Source organism: Mytilus edulis, chromosome 11, assembly GCF_963676685.1.
Source record: "Mytilus edulis chromosome 11, xbMytEdul2.2, whole genome shotgun sequence".
In the NCBI taxonomy this organism is placed as follows: domain Eukaryota; kingdom Metazoa; phylum Mollusca; class Bivalvia; order Mytilida; family Mytilidae; genus Mytilus; species Mytilus edulis.
The window spans coordinates 18,475,124-18,498,658 of NC_092354.1; the positions used below are offsets into that span (position 1 = coordinate 18,475,124).

The 23,535-nt window shown below is 30.9% G+C and overlaps 1 protein-coding gene across 1 annotated transcript in view; it reads left to right on the forward strand.

Moving 5' to 3' along the window:
• Positions 1-18,743, forward strand: part of LOC139494054 (uncharacterized) — a 36,603-nt gene extending 17,860 nt beyond the window's left edge. Inside the window, exons 12-13 of the mRNA XM_071282221.1 lie at positions 9,740-9,807; positions 17,869-18,743. Of these exons, the coding sequence (XP_071138322.1) occupies positions 9,740-9,807; positions 17,869-18,743 (943 nt within the window). The remainder of the gene's footprint in view (positions 1-9,739; positions 9,808-17,868) is intronic.
• The last annotated feature ends 4,792 nt before the right edge of the window (positions 18,744-23,535 follow it).

Below are 23,535 nucleotides of genomic sequence, written 5' to 3' on the forward strand. Positions count from 1 at the left end.
CTTGCATGTGTAACTTAACTTTTTATACTTTGTGTCTAATACATCATTACTATTTGATTTCAAATGTTTCATCTTGAAAAATACAAAAAAATACAAAAAGTCAAAATAAAATATTTTTGTTGAATTATTTGTAACGTTAACGCTTTGCTTTTGTCAATCTAATTAAAAGGTAAACAAGAATTGAATTGACAAAAACTACAACGCAAATTATTTCAACTCTTTCAACTGATATTTTGTAACACAGTTATTACCATATAACATCAATTGAAGGAAGCTGGCTTGTCATGTTTTGGATTTTTTGTCAGATTTTCAGAATCCTCTGGTTTTATCCATTTGAATGCCTTGATGGCTAATATCTCGAAAACAACCACGGTGACCTATATATATTTTTTTTCTCTTTGGATTCCTGTATTAATCCCCTATTAATATAAACTAGTGTTTTGAAAAGTTTATTATTTTGAAACTGAGAAGCGAACTCCCTTAAAAAAAATGTTTGAAAAAGTATGTATTAGTGTTTTATCCGAAATCACGGATAAGTGATAAATATTTTAGTGGGTATGAATATTCTAATAATCCTAGGTTCTGCAGTTTATTATAATGTCCATGACATAAGTCATTTAGATAATTATTGTATACATAACGACATGACCGTTACATAATTTGAGTAAATCGATATAGGTAAATCCTAGTCGGTTAACTTGAAGACTTCGAATTATAATGTTTATCAAAGTTAAAAAAATGCTAATACTGTTTATTTTTTTCAGAATTAGGTCATGGCATTATTCGGTGACAGGTGCAATACAGACATGATATTAAACCATTTCCTTACAATGTAGTGGAGACTGTACACAAAATAATGTGTATGATGTACTTTTCGCTATACTACTTTTTCCTTAATGAACCATTTTATATGTTATGTTTGTTGTCGTTTGTTATTCTTACGATGTTGATTTTGAGTGCGGAGTGATTTTATTGTATGCACTACTGATTTTATATTTTTTTCACCTAAAGTTCTTGAAAGGATTAATTGGTTAATCGTTTTGAAAATAAGTCGAAGGGATTTTCAAAATAAAATCCTTATGTTTGTCTGTGTAATCTAAGAATATTGAACGTGTGTTAAAGAAGATTAGACATTTTTTGAATAACAAGGAAAAGATTTCAAGACACTTATCTATCGCTAAAGCGTTCTCTGATTTTGTTTATATTGGTCAGTGGTATATCACATCATTCGCATACTGCATTGTGTCTCGTGTATTTGATTCTGTTGTAATCTCTTTTATTACTAAGCATATGCTAATTAAATTTACTTGTTCTCACTTCGGCCAGAACATGGTTATATAACACATGAAAATTAAAAAAAATACACAAACGCAACTTTTGATTCCTACAGGCTACAATTTGAAGATTTTTTTTTAAATGCATCTGCTTATAGGAAAATTTTCTTATTTAGAAAAAAACGTCATTGAAATTTCTAGTAACTTCAAAATGTTCTTCTTAAAAAAAAATTGAAACAGGAATGAGGGTAAGATAATGACTCTAAGAAATGTCCAAATAATATCATTCTGTTGTAGGAATTTAGTTGTAGGAGTCTCTTTTACTATTTTCTATTTTGATCTTAGTAATTGACATATATGAAGAAACTGTTATGGAATCATACTTTAACCTATTTTCGTTACTGGTGTTTTGTCACATTTATCCAACTGTAGGTGGAGACTTTATGTTTTTTAAAGAGTGTAATAAATTTCCATCTGTAGCAAATATTTTTCACATGGTTTTTCAGAATAGTTTTTTGTAGTTTAATTTTTCATTCAATCGTGAATAGTGGGTCCCTAGGTTGGATGCATATCGAATTATAACTGATATTTCTGAATAGGTGTACGTTTGAAGTATGACATTTTCATTTCTGTATTCCAAATATGAATAACAAATTTATCATACTATGATCAACCTATTTATCATACTACATATGTACTATGAACAACAAATTGATCATACTCTGATCAACAAATTTATCACACTATGAACAACAAATTTATCAATTCGTACTATTATATTATTAATTTTCCTATGTGTTTTATTTAACGTTATTTTACCCCTGTTAAAATTATCTTTTTGACACTGTTCCTAAATATCTTTTATTACTACATGTTACGTCTATGTTATACAGTCACCTACGATTCAATATTGTATTTATAGTGTGTACTAGAAAAATATTTACTTTTATTGTTTAAATGTTATTTTGATCGGGTTAGGTAATTTTATTTTATATTTCGCAGTGCGCTTTTATGTTATAATTCTACAATACTGTCGCAGGTTAGGGTTGGCACCTATTCAATATGTCACACCTGTCCTATGTCAGTGGGAGGGTGGGGTGCCAACACACTAGTTTAAATCCGCTGCATCTTTCGTGCTGTCCTAAGACAGAAGGCAGTTTCACAGTGGTCATCTTTTTTGGTGTGGATCCTTCCCGTTTTTAACTGAATTTTCGAATTAGAAATCGGCTATTAATTAAGGGATGTAGGGCGGGCGGCTTCCATAAAGTCCGTCAATGACATTAAAACTCCTAAATAAACTTTTCTCAAATTTGGATATGTCATTTTTTGTGACTAAAACTCAACTTTCACAAGTTTAGCTTTTCTCCTATACGAATTTTAACCCGTTACACCAGTGAAAAGGTGTACCTGTTATGTGATTGACTTATTCACCGTTTGAACAGAAATAGTAAATTTTATATGTAAAGTTTGAGAACACTAACAGATAACTTTTATACATTATATTGTATATAAATCACATTTTGGATTTTTTCTTTCCTTCAATAATTGTTTGATGAATTTTATGGTAGATTTGTTTATTATTTTGTATAAACTAATTTTTTGAATGCTTATTATATTTGTTTGATTAAGTGGCCTCCTTCAAACAATGCTCTTAAATTGTCTATCAATAAACATATATTAAGATGTCTCATTTTGGATTTAATTTCATCAAAAGTTGAGTTTTTAGATTTTTTTACATGCTTCAGGGTAAGACTTGAGACATTGTTTTATTTCAACAAAAATAGAATGTATAAAGTTCTTGAAAAGACGATTCTAACATGTATTTAGAGATTTTAGATTTTCGGCTCATTAATCAAATTGGTCCACATTTAGGTCAAACGTGTCCTTACTAAAATTAAAGTTTTGTTTCATTTTATCAAAAAGGTAATTCCTTGGGTTCTTTGATATGCTGATTCTAACAATATACAGATATTTTGGATATTGGACCATTAGGTAAATGTCCAATTTCAAAGTTTATTAGTTCTTGAAAGCTATGCTGAGTCAAATTATCAATCACAATTCAAATTCAGTACAGTTTTAAGCTAAAATGTAGTGTCCATACTTATTCAGGATACGACCTCTGTGTGAAATCTGGTTTGTGGTCACTCTGACACACTCTTGTTTTATATAGATAGGACCATTAAGTGGTTTCTGTTTGAATTGTTTTACTTGTCATCTTGCACACCTCAATAGCTTACTGTTCGCTGTGTGCTCTGCGTAAAAAGCTGTACTTTGAGCTATAAATTGTTATACATTGTGATTTGGATTGGGAGTTGTCTCATTGGCACTCATATACAATCTTCTTATGTATATATCATATTTTAATCATTTTGCTTTACTCTATTGTACATTGGATATCATTTTACTGTTTAAAACAAATACAATTTTGAAGTTTTGGCTATTTTAAAAACAATTTCTCTGCTGTTTCCAATAATTTCACCATTCAAGTAGCCAGCACTTAGATGATGGCATGAACATAGGATTTGTGAAATCATTTTAAATTAAATATTGTAACTCTCTAATACAAAGCTCTAATTCCTTACCCGACTTTGACTTTCCTTTTTATCCTCTTTTGGTATGTAACTCTTTATCTTTCATAAGCTTTGGACTTTTAAATAATTTGGTCTAGATCATTACCTTAAAGACATTTTTTTTGTCAAATTGCGCATATGTTGCAAAGAAATTGGTATCGTTTATGTTATTCTGAATAAAGTAAATTGTCGGCTGTTTTCGATCTCGGAGAGAGTCAATCCATTTACATTAGTTTACAACACCTTTATGACTGTATCAGTTTTCTACATAGTCGTAAATTTGACGCAAGTTCGTTTGTTCAAATTGTATTTGTTATCACAACATCATCATACATTGTTGGCTATTTATGTTACGTCATCAACATACACGGTTGCATTGGATCACACTGTTTATTATAATTAGCCGTTAGTAGCAGTTGGTTCGTTCGATAATAATTGTCTCGAATGTCTGTAGTGACTATTAGTGCTATATTTAGTTGTTATCGGTTAAGGTAATGTTTGACAACTATGTGTGCCATTTACTACTTTTCTAATGCGAATGACATAAATATATTATTGAAATAGTGGAACAAATGCAAATGAAGCCTGATGAGTATTTTTTTTTTTTTGCGATTGGTTCTGTGACTTTAAATGAACAAAAATATATGACAACGGCAAATACAAGGCACTAACGAATGGTCAAACAAGCTTTGTTTACCAGATATTGATCAGATGAACACAGATTATTGCCCTAGTATTTTTACCTAAAGATAATTTTTAATTTGAAAGGCAAAACATGGGCTATAGAAGCGTTATGCAGTCATTTATTATAAACGCTTCCTTGTTAAAAAGAAAAATCACAGAAGTACCGAGTGTATTACAACTTTCATATTCTTATATTCTGTAGAACATGCTGGATTGAACCAGGTATTATAGCTAACTAAACCTCACACTTGCAAGAAAATAGCAAACAATTCCCTTTTATTGACCACGATGTGTGAACAAAACAAACTTCATTATAGTTAAACATGTCAAAACAGGTGTATAGCAGAACATTGCCTTATAATCTGAATCACTATGAGCACGAACAAATATGTAACAGAGAATTAAGAACAACATGACATATACATGATATATACATAATATTTTAATTAAGCAAAAAAGAAGATTACAGAAGCTGAATAGCACAATAACACAATAAGGAATGTACACGTACAGAGTCTCTTCCCATTAAAACATTGTAAAATGCCGATAATTTGTTGAAAGCTAAATATTTTAAACGTACTATTAAATTTGTCGTTTCTTTTCTTAAAAAAACACCAAAAAACACGAAAATATAAAACAAAAAGTACGAATAAATTGTAGTGTGAAACGTTCGGTTTAATCTATTGGTACAAACGTATTTACTTGCTTTTTCACTCAAAGAACACAGTAAACAACAAAATAAATACGAATAAACACATTATATAAGCAAATGTTCCAAAGAACATTATAATAATTGACTTTTAGCCTCACATCACTTGTACATGTATAGAACATGCTACAGTAAGGATAATACACTTTGCGTGCTGTAAATGGAGATATACATTATAGACAAAATGATTTACTAAGAAAATAAATCTACAATTTATAACAAGGGTGATAATATTGCATTGACCGGATATGGACGATTGAACTTTGCGATTATCACCGGTTCGTTTTGTCCTAGATTTAAATATACAAGGAAATAATGACATTTGAAAAATACTTATAAATAAATGTGGGAACTTGACACAAATGGGGGAAAAAACTACACAAAAATAAACAACTAGAAATCCCTGATCGATTTCCAGTAAAGGAAACATTCAAATTATACATAATATTAAAAACATTTGTCAAAAACATTAGATACATGTATTGTTTCAAGCAGAACGCAATGAAGTATATTAATTATAGTTATGACCAGGACAAATATAATTATACAATAAATCAACTAGTTAGTAGATGAACATAAAGGGTGGGGATTTAACTTAACCTGTTAAAGAAGGTATCTTGTCGTAGGCAGCACTACATTTGTCTTGTACAAATGCTATATTTGATGTTAATGTAATGGCTCTTTCAATCAAATATCTTTGGATTGATATAGCAAATGATAATCAAATGGGTATCAACACAATTCACACAGCAAACATTTGCCCCTCGAAAGCATTGGTTTGCTGGAGGATTGAAAAAAGCAACCGCTTGGTGTTGTAGCAAAAGGCTTTGAATAGAAACAAATATTAAACGCCAATGTCATATTCCTACCTTGTATATATGTAGAGGGGTAGAAAGTGTCAACCATTGCTTTTCTGACCGACTTCGACTTGCGTGACTACAGAACATGTTTTTTTATCGGAAAATACATTTGCGGCCCTCCCTGGATTTATAAATTTAAATACCTTCTTTTGATTAAAATCAGAATCAGTAAAAACGTTTAAAAGCGATGTATATACAAGAAACATGATCTGTGGACATCGTAGTGTTTTGTTTCTGAATTCAACAAATAATCATTGTCAAATCGTTTGACTAATTGTGTATGTGTTCGTCTTTTTCTTCAACACTTTTCCTATAAACATACAATACATATAGGAAGATGTGGTGTGAGTGCAATGAGACAACTCTCCAACCAAATAAAAATTTATAAAAGTAAACAATTATAGGTCAATGTTCGGCCTTCAACACGGAGCCGTAGCTCACATCGAACAAAAATGTTTAGATTTTAGTTTTTTCAATAATGTCAATATTTTTTTTTTTGTGTGTGATTCATGCATCATATATATTCATTATTTCCTATTAGATTATTAGTTATTTCCTGAACTAGTTTCCTAACTGTTATGATCAGATCATCATAATGGCTGCAAAATACATTTTTTTCGTATTATTGGTTTCAATTTTTCAACGGGCTTATAGTGAAAAGTGTTTTCTAAAGACTGAAAGGTAAGTCTAGATATATAAAAGATAGGATATTTTTGTAATCGAAGTATATCCGTTTAAACATATTTTTCATCAAACGTGACTTTGGCATTGCAAACGTAGGGTTTACTATTGGTTTCAAATTTGCACTATTGACTTCCAACTACACTGATCTAATGATATCTAACACAGTTTAAATCAATAACAAGTGCAGCGCATGTATGAGTTTGATTGGTTGTTGTTAATGTTATCCTCGGCTGCCACCAAACGTTCTCTTTTCTTTAGAGGAAGGAAATTCCCCTTCCCTTTCATAAATGTGACCTAACGAATTAGTCTTATTACCAGCAACACGACGGGTACCACATGTGGAGCAGGATATGATTACCCTTCCGGAACTTCTGAGATCACCTCAAGTTTTTTATGGGGGTCGTGTTGCTTATCCTTTAGTTTTCTATGTTTTGTCATGTGTACTATTGTTTGTCTGTTTGTCTTTTAAGTTTGTAGCCATGGTGTTGGCAGTTTATTTCGATTTATGAGTTTGAATGTCCCTCTGGTATCATTCGTCCCTCTTTTTTTAACTCTGTAAAAGAGACCAATTTTTTTCTAGAAATATATTTTGATTTTTAGCTCCAGGAAAATATATTTTAATCATGAGGAAGAAATAGAAATTTCTGATTTAGAGTATCTGTCATTGAAAGTTTATGATGAGATCTTTTTAAAAATTTCATTTTTCGAGAAAAATTCTAAATAATTTGAATCTTGAGTTATACTGAAAAAAACATGAGACAAGCTTCCTCAATCCAAACAGGTCAAACTCTTACATTTTTAAGTCACCAATTTCTGGTTAGCGTTTGAAATGAGGTGTCGTTAATCATGTTACAAAAAGATGACGATTTGGATATATATTGTCTCCTAAGAGAACAAAGTCTCTACCTATTTGGTGCATTAATTCGAAAAAAAAATTTTTTAAATATCATTGTGTGGACCTTTCAATAGTTAATGTGTACATCAAGGGAGGCATGCAAAGATCGGTTTGGACATAAGCTATACATGTTCAACGTGTGTGTTATAGTTCACGTTACAATTTCAACTAAGAAACCTTGTTGTGAGAAGATGATGAATTATATCACTCGCACTTTTAAATATCATCATACAATCGTAGATAAAAAGTGATACCTATAGGAATAAACAGTTCATAATAAAATTCTTATTTATAGAGAAAGAGACAGTTAACGTTATTCCTAAATGATTATTTTCGTTGGTTTGACCCCTCTTTCACAACTTTAATTGTACGAGTAACTAGTTGGTGTTGGTCGAAAGTTCTTCAAATGATAAATTACATTAATACAACTTATGTACCTACATATCCATAGAACAGGCGTGTATTACAGATATTAGATTAAGGATGTTTAGTACTTGGAAAAAATATAAATTTGAAATAATTGTCCTTTATTGAAAATTCTCATACATTGTGGATGTTTTGTGCTTGCAGCATCTGGGGTCTTCGCCAAGAAAAGTAAGGCGTATATTAATTTTGAAACGTATACATTTACATTGAAATAAAGATCTCAGAAATACAAGGACATTAGAAACTGACAAACATTTTAGATACATTAAAACAGGATGGTGTTAAATATTTTTTAGTGATGAAGTAAAACTTGCTTGTTGTGCTGATTATGAAGAAAGAGCAAACGATTGCATTGGTAAGTTGTCATTTGCTTTTTTTCTCGTTTACATCTGTATCACTGAACAAGTTTAATTTTGTAATTGATACTAATAAACAGTTAAGAATTTAGTTTGTAGTTCAATGCACTTTGGAAGCCTATCTTAGATGAAGGTTTTGAAAATCGTTCATTTACGCAAGTTTACATAATTTTGGTTTTGAACTTTTTTTTATGTTTATATATAAACATTATTACATACTTTAAATTTGGAGTTTCACGACACATGTTTATTAAATATCATTGGCAGTTGTGGTAGCAGCTTTTTGAGAAATCGTGAACATTTGCTTGAAAATATAAGCAAAACAAAAAAAGTAGTTGTCTTAATGGAATATGTAATTTGTTATTTTACAGCTTGTCCAAATGGATACACATCAGAAATTGGACAACACTGTAGGCCATGTCACAACAACACATTTGGCGAAAGATGTAGATATGATTGTTTTTGCTCAGTTTTTGAAATGTAGATATATTTTATTTATTGTCTCAACGTGTGCCTTTTTAAAAGAAAAATTTAATTCTGATTGATTTACAAGGAGAACATATCTAAGATATCGCTGCCCTATTATTATTCAGGTTGAGGGTATTTTTTTCAAGGATGTTGTCGGGTTTTCAACAATCCTTTATATAATTATTTTCGAATATGACCTTATGGTGACAAATGGCTATTTTCAAAACATATCGTGTGGTTTTCTATGTTGGGATCTTATGCTATTGTTTCAGAAAAAGGAAAAAGGTTTGGTACCATTAAAACGTTTGATCCCGCTGCAAATGTTTGCACCTGTTCTAAGACAGGAATCTGATGTACAGTTTTGTCGTCTGTTTATGTAACTGATACGTGTTTCTCGTTTCTCGATTTTTATATGGATTAGACCGTTGGTTTTCCCGTTTGAATGGTTTTACACTAGTAATGTTGGGGCCCTGTATAGCTTGTTGTTCGGTGTGAGCAATGGCTCCGTGTTGAAGGGCGTACATTGACCTATAATGGTTTACTTTTTTAAATTGTTTTTTGGATGGAGAGTTGACTCATTGGCACTCGCACCACATCTTCTTATATCTTTATATGATGTCTTGCTTGTTTTTCAATTCATGCGATTTTCTGGTGTTATATTTTGCTACTTAATTTTATTCCTTTATAGTGTCTTGAGAGGTTGGAACATCGGTAATGTACGGTGCTTAATACTATTTGTTGAAACACCCGTTTAAAACTAAACGACTAAACAGTCCATTGAATTTCATTTAATATAGTTAAATGTTATTGCAGTTGTGACATCATTGAAGGTTGTGTTAAAATTCCGAAAACTACTGAAAAGATAGCTCATGAAACTTCAGGTAAGTAATTTAAATTACAGCATTTGTATTTATATTTGTTATATACGGATTTTGTTAACAAAAAACTAAAATATAGTCATGACTGTTTTTCGGTACATATCATAATTTATACGAATCAGGAAGTATCATAGTAAAAATTTGAATTCTAATATCTTATAGTAAAAATTGTAATTTTAATATCTAATAGTAAAATTTGGAATTCTAATATTGATAGTAAAAAATGAAATTTTAAAATCTTAAAGTAAAAATTGGAATTCTAATATCAAATAGTAAAACTTGGAAATATAATATCTAATAGTAAAAAGCATGAACTCTTATATATAATAGTAAAAGTTGGAACTTGAATAAGTGTTTTATACAAACAGCTCCTGTAAAAATCTAAATTTCAATATCTACCAATTTAAATATACTGTGAATTCATTTATTATCGTGGGTAAATATACTAGTTTTCGTGCATGAAGGAAATCTTTAATTGTTGTGGACATTTTATTTTTTTGTTCTAAAGGTTATTTTAAACGCTTATTAAAGAATAAAAGTGCATCTACAATATCAAAATACGGGTTACAAATCCGATACTATTAGTTACATAGTGTGCTAGTGACCTAATACGGTATATATGGGGTCAGTAAATTCCATATGGGTTGAGAGCGAAGCTCGAATCCCCATATAGAATTTACTGACCCCATATATACCGTATTACGTCACTAGCACACTATGTAACGAATTTATCTTACCGACTATCTTAACGTGTAAAATGTAGACTAGTGACCTATCAAATTGAGCAAGTCTTTAATACAGTTAGCATTAACATGATTAAGAAACTACTTCCTTTGATCCGACAAAAACAGATGCCAACAATGACAACTTGTTTGATTTAAATGTGTTTTTTGAGTTTATTTTTACTTTATCATCACTTTCTTTGTCTGTTAAAACCTTTCAGATTTTTTCTCAGTACTGTTTTGTTTTTTAAAGCGACATAACACCATTCCTAACCGTGTATAAAATAAGCCCCGCCTCCTTATCACCTTATACGGATTATAAAGGGACGTAACTCCACTACTAACCGTGTATGAAATAAGCCCCGCCTCCCAATTAACCTAATATTAAATATGCATGGTTTTAACGAGGACGCTCTTAACAAATCATATTCCTAGACATACAGTTGGGTGCAGACCAAGCATTACATGTAGACGGGCCGAAAAAGTTAACGCGGCGTTTACTCGCGTGCACTTCATGTAAACGCTGCGTTAACTGTGCGTTAACTCCGAAATTGCAGTAGACATTAAAAGTAAACGGGCGTTTACTTTCGCGTTTACCTCCGCGTTAACGCAAAAACGGCGAGTCTTCTAATTTTGTAAAGAGTAAACGGGCGTTTACTTTTCCGTTTACCTCCGCGTTAACGTGGAAAAAGGCGCGTCTTCTATTTTTGTAATAAGTAAACGCGCGTTTACTGTTTGTAGTAAACGCCCGTTAACGCAGATTGTCATCGTAACTTGGATACACTGACCTAAAATATGAAATGATAAGGAACATCAAAATTAATTGACCAACTGGTCATTTCTGCTTGACATATTGACGATTACAGTTATTTAAAAATGTCACACATTTGTATTTAATTGAACAATAATTATAGTAAATTTCTTGTTCTTCGCAAATAATAGTTTAAGTATGTTTATTCAAATACATGTAATTTAATCCTCACCAAAATCAAACAGTTTTCTCATCTTAGACAGACTGACTCGTAAAACAAAATTTTGTTTACCATTCACCACAACTGACAATATTTACCTCTTAACAAGTTATCTTATTCTATATAGAAGTAATTCAGTTATATTTTTATGCCATAATTGACCATATAAAACAATTGACAGCAATTTTTGTACCAGCCTGACGGCGATGACCTCTTTTTATTTAAAATATTGAATAGTAAACAAAATTCAGTAGTTTTCATACATCAGACTAACTCGTAATATATAATTATTATTAGGTAGCAATATTTGAATATTATGACTAAAAAATTTTGTTCGCATCAATTTAGATTGCCAGCATGTACTTTTTTATTCAAAATATTGAATCGTAAACAAAATTCAGTAGTTTTCATACATCAGACTGACTCATATAATAAAATTATTTGTCCGCAACAACCAAAACTGACCATATAAGCATTTTATTATGTAAATCTATATAGCCACATAGTAAATGAGTTATATTTTCATGTAAGGATTGATTGTATAAGAAAATAGGTAGCAATATTTGAATATTATGACTAAACAATTTTGTTCGCATCAATTTAGAGTGCCAGCATGTCCTTTTTTTATTTAAAATATTGAATCGTCAACAAAATTCAGTAGTTTACATACCTCAGACTGACTCATATAATAAAATTATTTGTCCGCAACAACCAAAAATGACCATATAAGCATTTTATTATGTAAATCTATATAGCCACATAGTAAATGAGTTATATTTTCATGTAAGGATTGATTGTATAAGAAAATAGGTAGCAATATTTGAATATTATGACTAAACAATTTTGTTCGCATCAATTTAGAGTGCCAGCATGTCCTTTTTTTATTTAAAATATTGAATCGTAAACAAAATTCAGTAGTTTTCATACCTCAGACTGACTCATATAATAAAAATATTTGTCCGCAACAACCAAAACTGACCATATAAGCATTCTAGTATGTAAATCTCTATAGCCGCATAGTAAATGAGTTATATTTTCAAGTAAGGATTGATTGTATAATAAAAAAGGTAGTAATATTTGAATATTATGATTAAAAAAAAATTGTTCGCATCAATTAAGAGTGCCAGCATGTCCTTTTTTTATTTAAAATATTGAATCGTAAACAAAATTCAGTAGTTTTCATACCTCAGACTGACTCATATAATGAAATTGTTTGTCCGCAACAACCAAAACTTACCATATAAGCATTTTATTATGTAAATCTATATAGCCGCATAGTAAATGAGTTATATTTTCATGTAAGGATTTATTGTATAAGTAAATAGGTAGCAATATTTGAATATTATGACTAAAAAATTTTGTTCGCATCAATTTAGGGTGCCAGCATGTCCTTTTTTATTCAAAATATTGAATCGTAAACAAAATTCAGTAGTTTTCATACCTCAGACTGACTCATATAATAAAATTATTTGTCCGCAACAACCAAAACTGACCATATAAGCATTTGCTTATGTAAATCTATATAGCCACAGAGTATTTGAGCTATATTTTCATGTAAGTTCATGGAGTTTAGTATGACGTCCATTTTCACTGTACTATTATGCATATTTTAGGGGCCAGCTGAAGGACACCTACGGGTGCGGGAATTCTCGCTACATTGAAGACCCATTGGTTGCCTTCGGCTGTTGTTTGCTCTATGGTCGGGTGGTTGTCGCTTTGACATATTCACCATTTCCTTTCTCAATTTTAAGGATTGATTGTATAAAAAAATAGGTAGCAATATTTAAACATTATGATTACAAAATTTTATTGGCATCAATTTAGAGTGCCAGCATGTCCTTTTTTATTCAAAATGTTGAATCGTAAACAAAATTCAGTAGTTTTCATACCTTAGACTGACTCATATAATAAAATATTTGTCCGCAACAACCAAAACTGACCATATAAGCATTCTAGTATGTAAATCTATATAGCTGCATAGTAAATGAGTTATATTTTCAAGTAAGGATTGATTGTATTATAAAAAAGGAAGTAATATTTGAATATTATGATTAAAAAAATTTTGTTCCCATCAATTTAGAGTGCCAGCATATCTTTTTTTTTATTTAAAATATTGAATCGTAAACAAAATTCAGTAGTTTTCATACCTCAGACTGACTCATATAATAAAATTATTTGTCCGCAACAACCAAAACTGACCATATAAGCATTTAATTATGTATATCTATATAGCCGCATAGTAAATGAGTTATATTTTCATGTAAGTATTTATTGTATAAGAAAATAGGTAGCAATATTTGAATATTATGACTAAAAAATTTTGTTCGCATCAATTTAGAGTGCCAGCATGTCCTTTTTTATTCAAAATATTGAATTGTAAACAAAATTCAGTAGTTTTCATACCTCAGACTGACTCATATAATAAAAATATTTGTCCGCAACAACCAAAACTGACCATATAAGCATTCTAGTATGTAAATCTATATAGCCACATAGTAAATGAGTTATATTTTCATGTAAGGATTGATTGTATAAGAAAATAGGTAGCAATATTTGAATATTATGACTAAACAATTTTGTTCGCATCAATTTAGAGTGCCAGCATGTCCTTTTTTTATTTAAAATATTGAATCGTAAACAAAATTCAGTAGTTTACATACCTCAGACTGACTCATATAATAAAATTATTTGTCCGCAACAACCAAAACTGACCATATAAGCATTCTAGTATGTAAATCTATATAGCCGCATAGTAAATGAGTTATATTTTCATGTAAGGATTTATTGTATAAGAAAATAGGTAGCAATATATTTGAATATTATGACTAAAAAATTTTGTTCGCATCAATTTAGAGTGCCAGCATGTCCTTTTTTATTCAAAATATTGAATCGTAAACAAAATTCAGTAGTTTTCATACCTCAGACTGACTCATATAATAAAATTATTTGTCCGCAACAACCAAAACTGACCATATAAGCATTTGCTTATGTAAATCTATATAGCCACAGAGTATTTGTCATGAGCTATATTTTCATGTAAGGATTGATTGTATAAAAAAATAGGTAGCAATATTTAAACATTATGATTACAAAATTTTATTGGCATCAATTTAGAGTGCCAGCATGTCCTTTTTTATTCAAAATATTGAATCGTGAACAAAATTCAGTAGTTTTCATACCTTAGACTGACTCATATAATAAAATATTTGTCCGCAACAACCAAAACTGACCATATAAGCATTCTAGTATGTAAATCTATATAGCTGCATAGTAAATGAGTTATATTTTCAAGTAAGGATTGATTGTATTATAAAAAAGGAAGTAATATTTGAATATTATGATTAAAAAAATTTTGTTCCCATCAATTTAGAGTGCCAGCATATCTTTTTTTTTATTTAAAATATTGAATCGTAAACAAAATTCAGTAGTTTTCATACCTCAGACTGACTCATATAATAAAATTATTTATCCACAACAACCAAAACTGACCATTTATATTATGTAAATTTATATAGCCGCATAGTAAATGAGTTATATATCCATGTAAAGATAGCAATATTTGAACATTTTAATTGACGAGATGGTACAAATGAACATACTTATATTACACTTTATTGATATCCCTTTCAATATACTGTTCAATTTACGTTTTTTTTTTTTATCATTTGTCAAAACAGAATCTTATCATGTTAATCCAAGGCAAACAAGGTGAATTTCGATTAAAAATTAATGTATTAAATACACCGAGTTATAGTTAGGAATTCGAAGAGACAATTATAAACGGGGAACGAAACAACGTAAACCATGATGTTTATATCCCATCATATAAAAATTTTCTCCCGATGTCTCGGATAACCTTTCTTACCGTATCGATATTTGCACATGTAACTTTTGAAAGGAAAATATAGAAAATCTGCCAATCAGTAAAGTTAATGGATTTTATGAAAGTGATTTTGTGTAATTTAATATTTCGAATTAAAAGAGTTTTTGAATTGTTCTGGTTTGAAACACATATACGTGAAATATAAAGACTAAAGGTCGCTTTTATAAAATAAATGTGCAAATGAACTTGAAGTTTATTTCTAAATTTACCCAATCAGTTAACGCGAAAAGTAAACGTGCGTTTACTTTCAAGTGCACGTAAAAATACACTTGTAAAATCTGTACTAAACGCCCGTTTACTTTTAAGTGCACGTAAAAATAAATTTGAAGAATGCTGAAGTAAACGCCCGTTTACTACTGACTAAACGGACACATAGTAAACGCCCGTTTACTAGGGTAGACATTAGAAATTTCCATTTCGACCACGTTAACGTAATTATAGTAAACGTGCGTTTACTAGTAAATGGGAGATTTGAAGTTAACTAACGAAATGTGTGCACGCGGCGTTAACTTGCGTTTACTTTATGTAATGCTTGGTCTGCACCCAACTGTATATAGGAGGTAAGATGAATTATAATTCTCAGGTTACCAATACCGATTCGAAATAATTGGATTCACCATGGAAGAAATTAATTAAAAATTCGATTTTCTTTAGTTCTTTTAGAGATAACGACTCACCTTAGGGATTTAGATCAAAGTACAAGTGCAGCGGACACAGAGAGAAAGATAAGTATACAAGGTAGGCACGAATGGTAAAATTTACAACATGTTCTACATTCATCAAGCAATGGTTTAGAATAATCAGCCTAATTTTGCCACTTATCATATTTTGTCAACGCTATTTTCGTTTTCAATAATAAACATGCGTTCTTTTATTTTTGTTTGCTTTTTCAACACAATAGACCTTCTTAGCTGAATATTCTTCTTAGTTATCATATACTTAGCATTGATATGATAGCTTTTGCATATGTGTAATGAGCGGAAGTACGTATATATATACTCGAGCCATAATTTCCGACCCGGGCTGATAACCAATATCAGGTGCATCTCGTGCACAAAACCCATAATAGTGCCTCTCGTGCAAGTTACTTCCGGTATTTCCGGTATCGGTTGTTATGTTTCCATTGTGACGTCAGATGTTTTTTATGACGACGTCAAAATTTACAGGAACTTTTGTGGGGATAGTTTAATACTTGCTAACAAATGCCATTGACAATTATGAATCATTTTATAGTACAACAAACATGGAGTAGTAATGATCGTAAAACTCTTCCAAATTTTCAATGTTTCAAAATGCTTCTATAGGAAATGTTACCATAAATATATAAGGAGTTAATGATGCTGTTGTTGGATAACTATAGTATATTTGATTCATAATTTTAATTTTCTTTATAAAATGTTTGACTGTTTTAGTTATTGCATTAGTTTATTTGCCTTACATAAAACTATTGTCGGAAGTATATGATAAAGCGATTAATACATGGCCTGTTCTATATCAGCCTGGGTATCATCCCTCGACTCCGTTTCGGGCTGATATGGGGGTCTCGGGATGATACCCAGACTATATGGAAAAGGCCATGTATTAATCTCTATTTATACAACTGTTTATATCAGATCTTCCGTTCTGCAGATGCGATCGACTCCAATCTTCATTATCGAAGAAAGTCAGCTTTCCTACTCATGGCCGTTTTTTCTCACCGATCTTTCCGATAACGTTCATAAAAAAAAATTAGCAATAAAGTAAGCAATATATCCAAATAAGCAACGCATTTCTGCATATTCTATAAAGGTATTAAATAATTAAAGAACAAAGAAAGGTTATTAATGAAAATGGCTCAGAGAAGAAATTGCCCGACTAATAATTAATATAAAAAAGAAGATGAGGTATGATTGCCAAGGAGACAACTATCCACAAAAGACCAAAATGACACAAAAATTTTTAACTATAGGTAACCGTACGGCCTTCAACAATGAGCAAAGACCATACCGCATAGTCAGCTATAAAAGGCCCCGATAAAACAATGTAAAACAATTTAAACGAGAAAACTAATGGCCTTATGTATGTAAAAAATGAACGAAAAACAAATATGTAACACATAAACAAACGACAACCACTGAATTACAGGCTCCTGACTTGGGACAGGCACATACATAAATAATGTGGCGTGGTTAAACATGTTAGCGGAATCCCAACCCTCCCCAAACCTGGGACAGTGGTATAAAAGTACAACATAAGAACGAACTATAAAAATCAGTTGAAAAAGGCTTAACTCATCAGATAGACAAAACATACAAGTGGACGTGGCCGGGTACTTATACATCCCGACACAAAAAGACACAATGAACAGTTCTGAGAGTACTCGCAGTTATATGACAGCTAGTTCAAAGCCACTAACAACTCATAAAAAAATCATGCATCTAAGACTAAAAACCTGTTTTATCTTTTCTGAGCTGCTTTAAATCCTTTTTTTTTTTTTTTGCAATTTCAGGTGTGTTGACCACAGAAATGATTATAATCTTGACATTGTCAGGTATAGTGTTAGTTTTCGGAGTATGTTTATGCTTCATTTTCTATAAATATAAGTCAGCTGCCAAAGAGAAGATTCAGACAATTAATCAAGTACAAATCATTCCATCATCTCCGCATAACGATTATGGAATTGAGATGGAGGAACGTTTATATGACATAATCGATGAGACAGATATGCTAGATGACCGTCATATACAGCAGATGCAAATGCAAATGTCGTCTGACTATTTGGACGTTATCAACGAATCATATAGCACAGAAATATTTGAAAGCAAAACAAAAGAGATTCGTCATTTTCCGAGTCAGTCAGTTCCAACTAGCAAGTCGAAAAACACGAACAAAAATGAAAGCAGTTCCTTGTTTAGTAGTGACAGTACCTCATCGAATGATGAAGACCATCAGGAGACAACAGATGATTACATAAATCCATATCAACCAATACTTAAAATGTCGCCACCTAAACAGGGGGAATATCTTACAATTCCACCACTACACAAACAAGACAATAGTTTACATGATGACACAACTGGTGAAAAAGAAAATTTATCTATGCATCCCCGGCAATTGGAAGTGGGGGTTTCAACTCAGATATTTAAATATGAAAATTTGATAAACTTCGGACGTACATACATGTATACAAATCTGTCAAATATAAGAAAACAAGTTTCTGTTTCATGCAAATCTTTGAACATCGACCGTCTTCAAATTGATATATCTTCGGAACTCAAAGGTAAAGATATCAACTATACCGAAGATGACAGACTTCACTTTAACAATATATTCAAAGCTAAATCAGAAAGTGATATAATTTGTAATCATACTTTCAAAAAATAAGAGTTCAATTTATTAGTGTTTCTAACAAATATGTACAAAAGAGATATCAGAATGTTTTATCTTTCAAAATTGTTGATAATAGATAGGTTTTAGGTTTCAAAAACACATAACACTTTTTTCCTGCCACAGTCAATTAATAAAACGTTAAAGTGTCATTATTTCTCCCTTCTATTTAGCTTCCCAGGACCCGGTTGTTCAAAAGACTGGATAAAGTTATCCACTGGATAATGCTGTCCACTGGATAAGGTTGTCCACTGGATAAATGTTAATCCAGTGGATAACTATCCAGTGGTTAAATTGTGTTGTTCAAAAGCTGGTTAAGGATTGTCCAGCTAACCACTGGACAAAATACTATCCGGTGGACAACTCCCATAACTCTTATAAAAAAATATATTCATGCTCTGTTTCACTATTCACTGGGATTGGAAGACATACTTATCTTCATGTTATAAAGGCTAGTTTCTTTAAGAAGAAAATTAAACATATTTGAGACAGGAAAACCGGACATTCCTGTATTTAGTATTCATAGATTAAAAGTTTCATTTTAGTAGACCGTCGAATTTTGACCACATATGAGAAGGGACTGTGATAAACTGTGAAAAACTTCAAAGAAATTTTTGAATGTAAATGGAGTTATATATGATAAGTTTTTCATACTAAAAACTAATTCTTTTTTGACAACATTTCAATATAAAGAACCCTGTTACACAGACATAAATTTCAAAGCATGAATATTTCTTTTGTAGCGTAAAAACTGCAAAGCTTTGTTTAGCATGTAATCTCCGTGGAATGGTGGTTTCTAAACAGGAACTCATTTTGAATAAAAAAATCTTTACTCAACAGATGGATATTGATGTTAACATTAAATTTTAGTACATCTTTACCTTTAGAAACATGTATTTTGTTTTATATGAATGACGAAGTCGTCGCCCTTCATTGATGCTTTATAAAAGTGCTTTCTTTCACGTCCGCATTTCTATCAAGTATGGCATGCCAAGGTAACATTAATAGTTTAGGCAATTATCATTGATGGCGAAAATAATTTCCAAAATGTGTAATAATAACCTACATTTCTGTTCATACGACATAAAAATTAAGACACCATGTTCAAATTTTAATTATTACTTTTAATCTTGTAAGTGTAACAGTAATATTAAGATCAAACAAAATATATCCAACACTAATTGTGTGTCATGGTCAACGTGTTAAGTCTTTTTTTATTATTATTTGCAGTTGCGTACCGCCTTCAAACCGCTCTTTTTAAATTGAAAAGTGTGCCACTTCGTATTTTTTGTCTGAAAATTATTCTCTATATCACTTTTTGTCAAAAATATTAATGAAGTGTGTGCAACTGGACGGTAAAAAAATAACTTTCAATCAATAAAACCTTCTCTTAAATTGCAGTATTATAATGACTTGTTTTGAAACAAACTGAAATATGATCCTCATTAAATTCGATCCAAAAATAGTCACTTTATAGGAATAGATATATAAATCCAATTGAGTCTAAAACTAATCTAAATCAGATTTCTGTTATTCGGATATTCTTATTAGATTCATGTCTTTTTTGGCAGAAATTTCTAAATATTGTTTTAACCATTTTCCTGATTTTATAACACTTATATAAGATTTTCGTTTTACACAAAATTAATTAAAAATGTTATGTCTCAGCTTAGATACATCGTGCGATGTAGATACAAAAAAGGATTGAGAAAGCCTTCTTTTTTTCCTTTTTTGAAACTACGATGTTTGTGCAAACTTCAACTTTGTCGTAATTTCAAGGCAGATGGCGGATTCGGGGTTAGGGCGAAACGGTCACCGTAGTTCATCCTTCGATTGGACACAGTATCGCGTTTTAGCAGAAAATCGTCTATATTGGTTTTTCTGTCTCGCTACACTGGGTGACATTTTTTTTTAATTTTTATAGACTGATACCGCCCTTTCAAAATCCAGGAACCGCCCCTTAAGATTAAAATAGATTTGAACTGTGTAGTATATCTGAGGTAGTTATTGCACACCTGTGCATTATCCAGATTAGATTATAGCACAGTAAGAACAAAAAGATTTTACCCATGTCATGTGTTAATGAAAATAAAGAATGTCATGTGGCCCCTTTTTATCCAATAATAATACTTTATTTCGAAAGCAATTCAGCTTTTAGGATACATATACACAATTTTACACCAATATAAGAATTTTACAAGAGATACATTATATATATAAATATAAGATGAGCATGACAGAACATATAATACATAATACATAATACAAAATACGAAATACGAGCGGAGAATGATATAATACTTAAATAAGTGAGAACAAAAATATTATTTACTGCATTTAAATTCTAAGTTTTTCTGCAAATTTAGAAATATACCTTAGTTGTTGATAAGAGAAGCTTATTCTCAACCGATATGAAATGAAGACAATTATTCCATTCACAATAACCGTTTATGTATACAAAACTGTTGGAGATGTTGGATATGCGTTAATAAGACAGCAACCAAATGACAAAGACATACTAAGAACATCTTGAGGGCAACATACATATATAGTATAAGTTTCAACAATATAGATAGGTTTCTATGTTCCAGACCATACGAGTATTTGGACGGTACGTGTACGGTCCGAACCATTTGCGTACTTTTTGTTCTTCAAAATCTGCTTACGGTGGGACTGTATTTATTTGAAATAACCCGATATATGAGAGAATATAAATCAAAGTAAATATACAAAATAACTGAACTCTGCGTTTTCTGCATACAAAATTTATAATTGATATAAGTATATCATTAGGAAAGAAATATTAAACTGGTCGTTATCAGAACTGGTTCATTGATTTTAGCCATGCACATACTGTTCATTCACAAACATCGGTATTATCCTCCTAAATTACGATCTTGCACGAGTTGACAAATATTGACTTCCTATTTCGTCCACTATTGCATCTAAAGTTAACTTTACATTCTTTTCCTACATTATGTCAGAAATTATTACAACACTGATAAAACAGTTCGCTATAGATCTAGAGTTCAAAACAAAATAACCTCTGACAACAAAAAGCTCTGCAATAACACAAGGCCATAAAACAACTACTAGTAGTTATAAATTTCATACATTCAAAGAGCTATTCTCTATTTATCAATTACGCTAAGGGCCGAATATTTGGAACCAAGGATGCCAAAAGAACAGAAACAGTTGAACAGCTATCTGACCAAAAAAGGACATAATAAATAACCAAATCAGTTGAAGGTCAAATTTGCCTCATGGTGTTAAGACCTTAGTTTCATTATGATGTAAAAATTTATGGACAATTAACATGATTAAAAGTGGGACGAAGGGTACCAGAGGGACAGTCAAACTCATAAATCGATACTCATAAAGGTGATATCAGAATCAAAACGTCGCTTTCGTAGGAATTATTTCTAAGTCTTCATTTTTATATTTGTAAGATCCACAATTCATTTCTATTTAAAACAACAATTTATTGCTAAGGACTGGAAGAAGATGGATGAAGACGAATGACATTGTTTAGTTTTGTTGTGGTTGGGTTTTTTTGGGGAAAAGGGGGGGACCCCTTTTTTACTATGTATAAATGTTAAATATACAATGATGTTTCTCCCAAAACAGTTGATTGCTGTGATTTTTTTTCTATATTAATTTTGTTGAACGTTGGATTTTGGGCTATGAATGATAACATTTTGTTCTGGTGTTCAATTTTACTCTATCAAATTCAAGATAACTCTTAATGTCGGATAACTAACATAACTAATGCTGCTGTATATGTTATAAAATTAATGCTCAGCTTCGAATTCTCAGTACTCTTACCTTTTATCGCAAAAAGGATACATAATTCAAGGATTAGAATAAACATGTGTCTTACTGAATAGATAAGAATGGCAAAAAAAAAATACATAACAAAGAATTGAATACCCCATCCATGTCCTCTCAGTCGTCTTAGTAATTTAATTTCAATGAAAGAAAGTATTTGAAAGCTTCCCTTCCTGTGCAATATGCATTTAACTCATTAGGAAGAATTATTTTCAGGAATACTTGCATAATTCTTTAATCGTACTAAATTCTGTATTAATTAAATTTATATCTATAATAAAAGTGTCATATCTTGATTATTGAAAAGGGGCTCAAACTCTTTACTTGCATTAATATTGATATAAACACATCGTCCTAATTCGTCATTTGTAATAATTATTTAAAATGTTAACTTGGCATCCAATACTCGAAAAAAGTACGGACGTGAAAGAAAGCACTCTTTTTGGTTTACGAAAAACTTACAATGATAAACAGGACGTAACTTGCGAACAAATAAGTAGTCCTTTACGATGTCTTTGTGAAACACATGTAACGTGAATGTAGAACTACAAGTAAACAGATCGCTAACTGATATGATGATTGTAAATTAAGAAGGCTTTGTGAAACGGTGGCCTGCAGGTGCGATGGCCGAGCATATCCTATGTCAGACTATTTGTGACGTTATGTGATATTTTAAATAAAATAAAAGACGCATTTAAAATTTGTGCGAACTGATTTTTTCACTTCAATTTACACAATAACAAACAATGCAACTGTAAAATCATCCAATACATGTAGCTATTTATATATAATCTGTGTGGCAACTGGAATGGCATGGCTTCTGTGGGTAGGTCTTTTCACCATCATATAGTAAAATGATTATTGTTATAACTTCAAAGCTAGCTTCAGAAATTCTGACTGTATATGATTCACCATGAAATGCATGGTATTGTGGTATATGTCTGCTACACATCATACAACA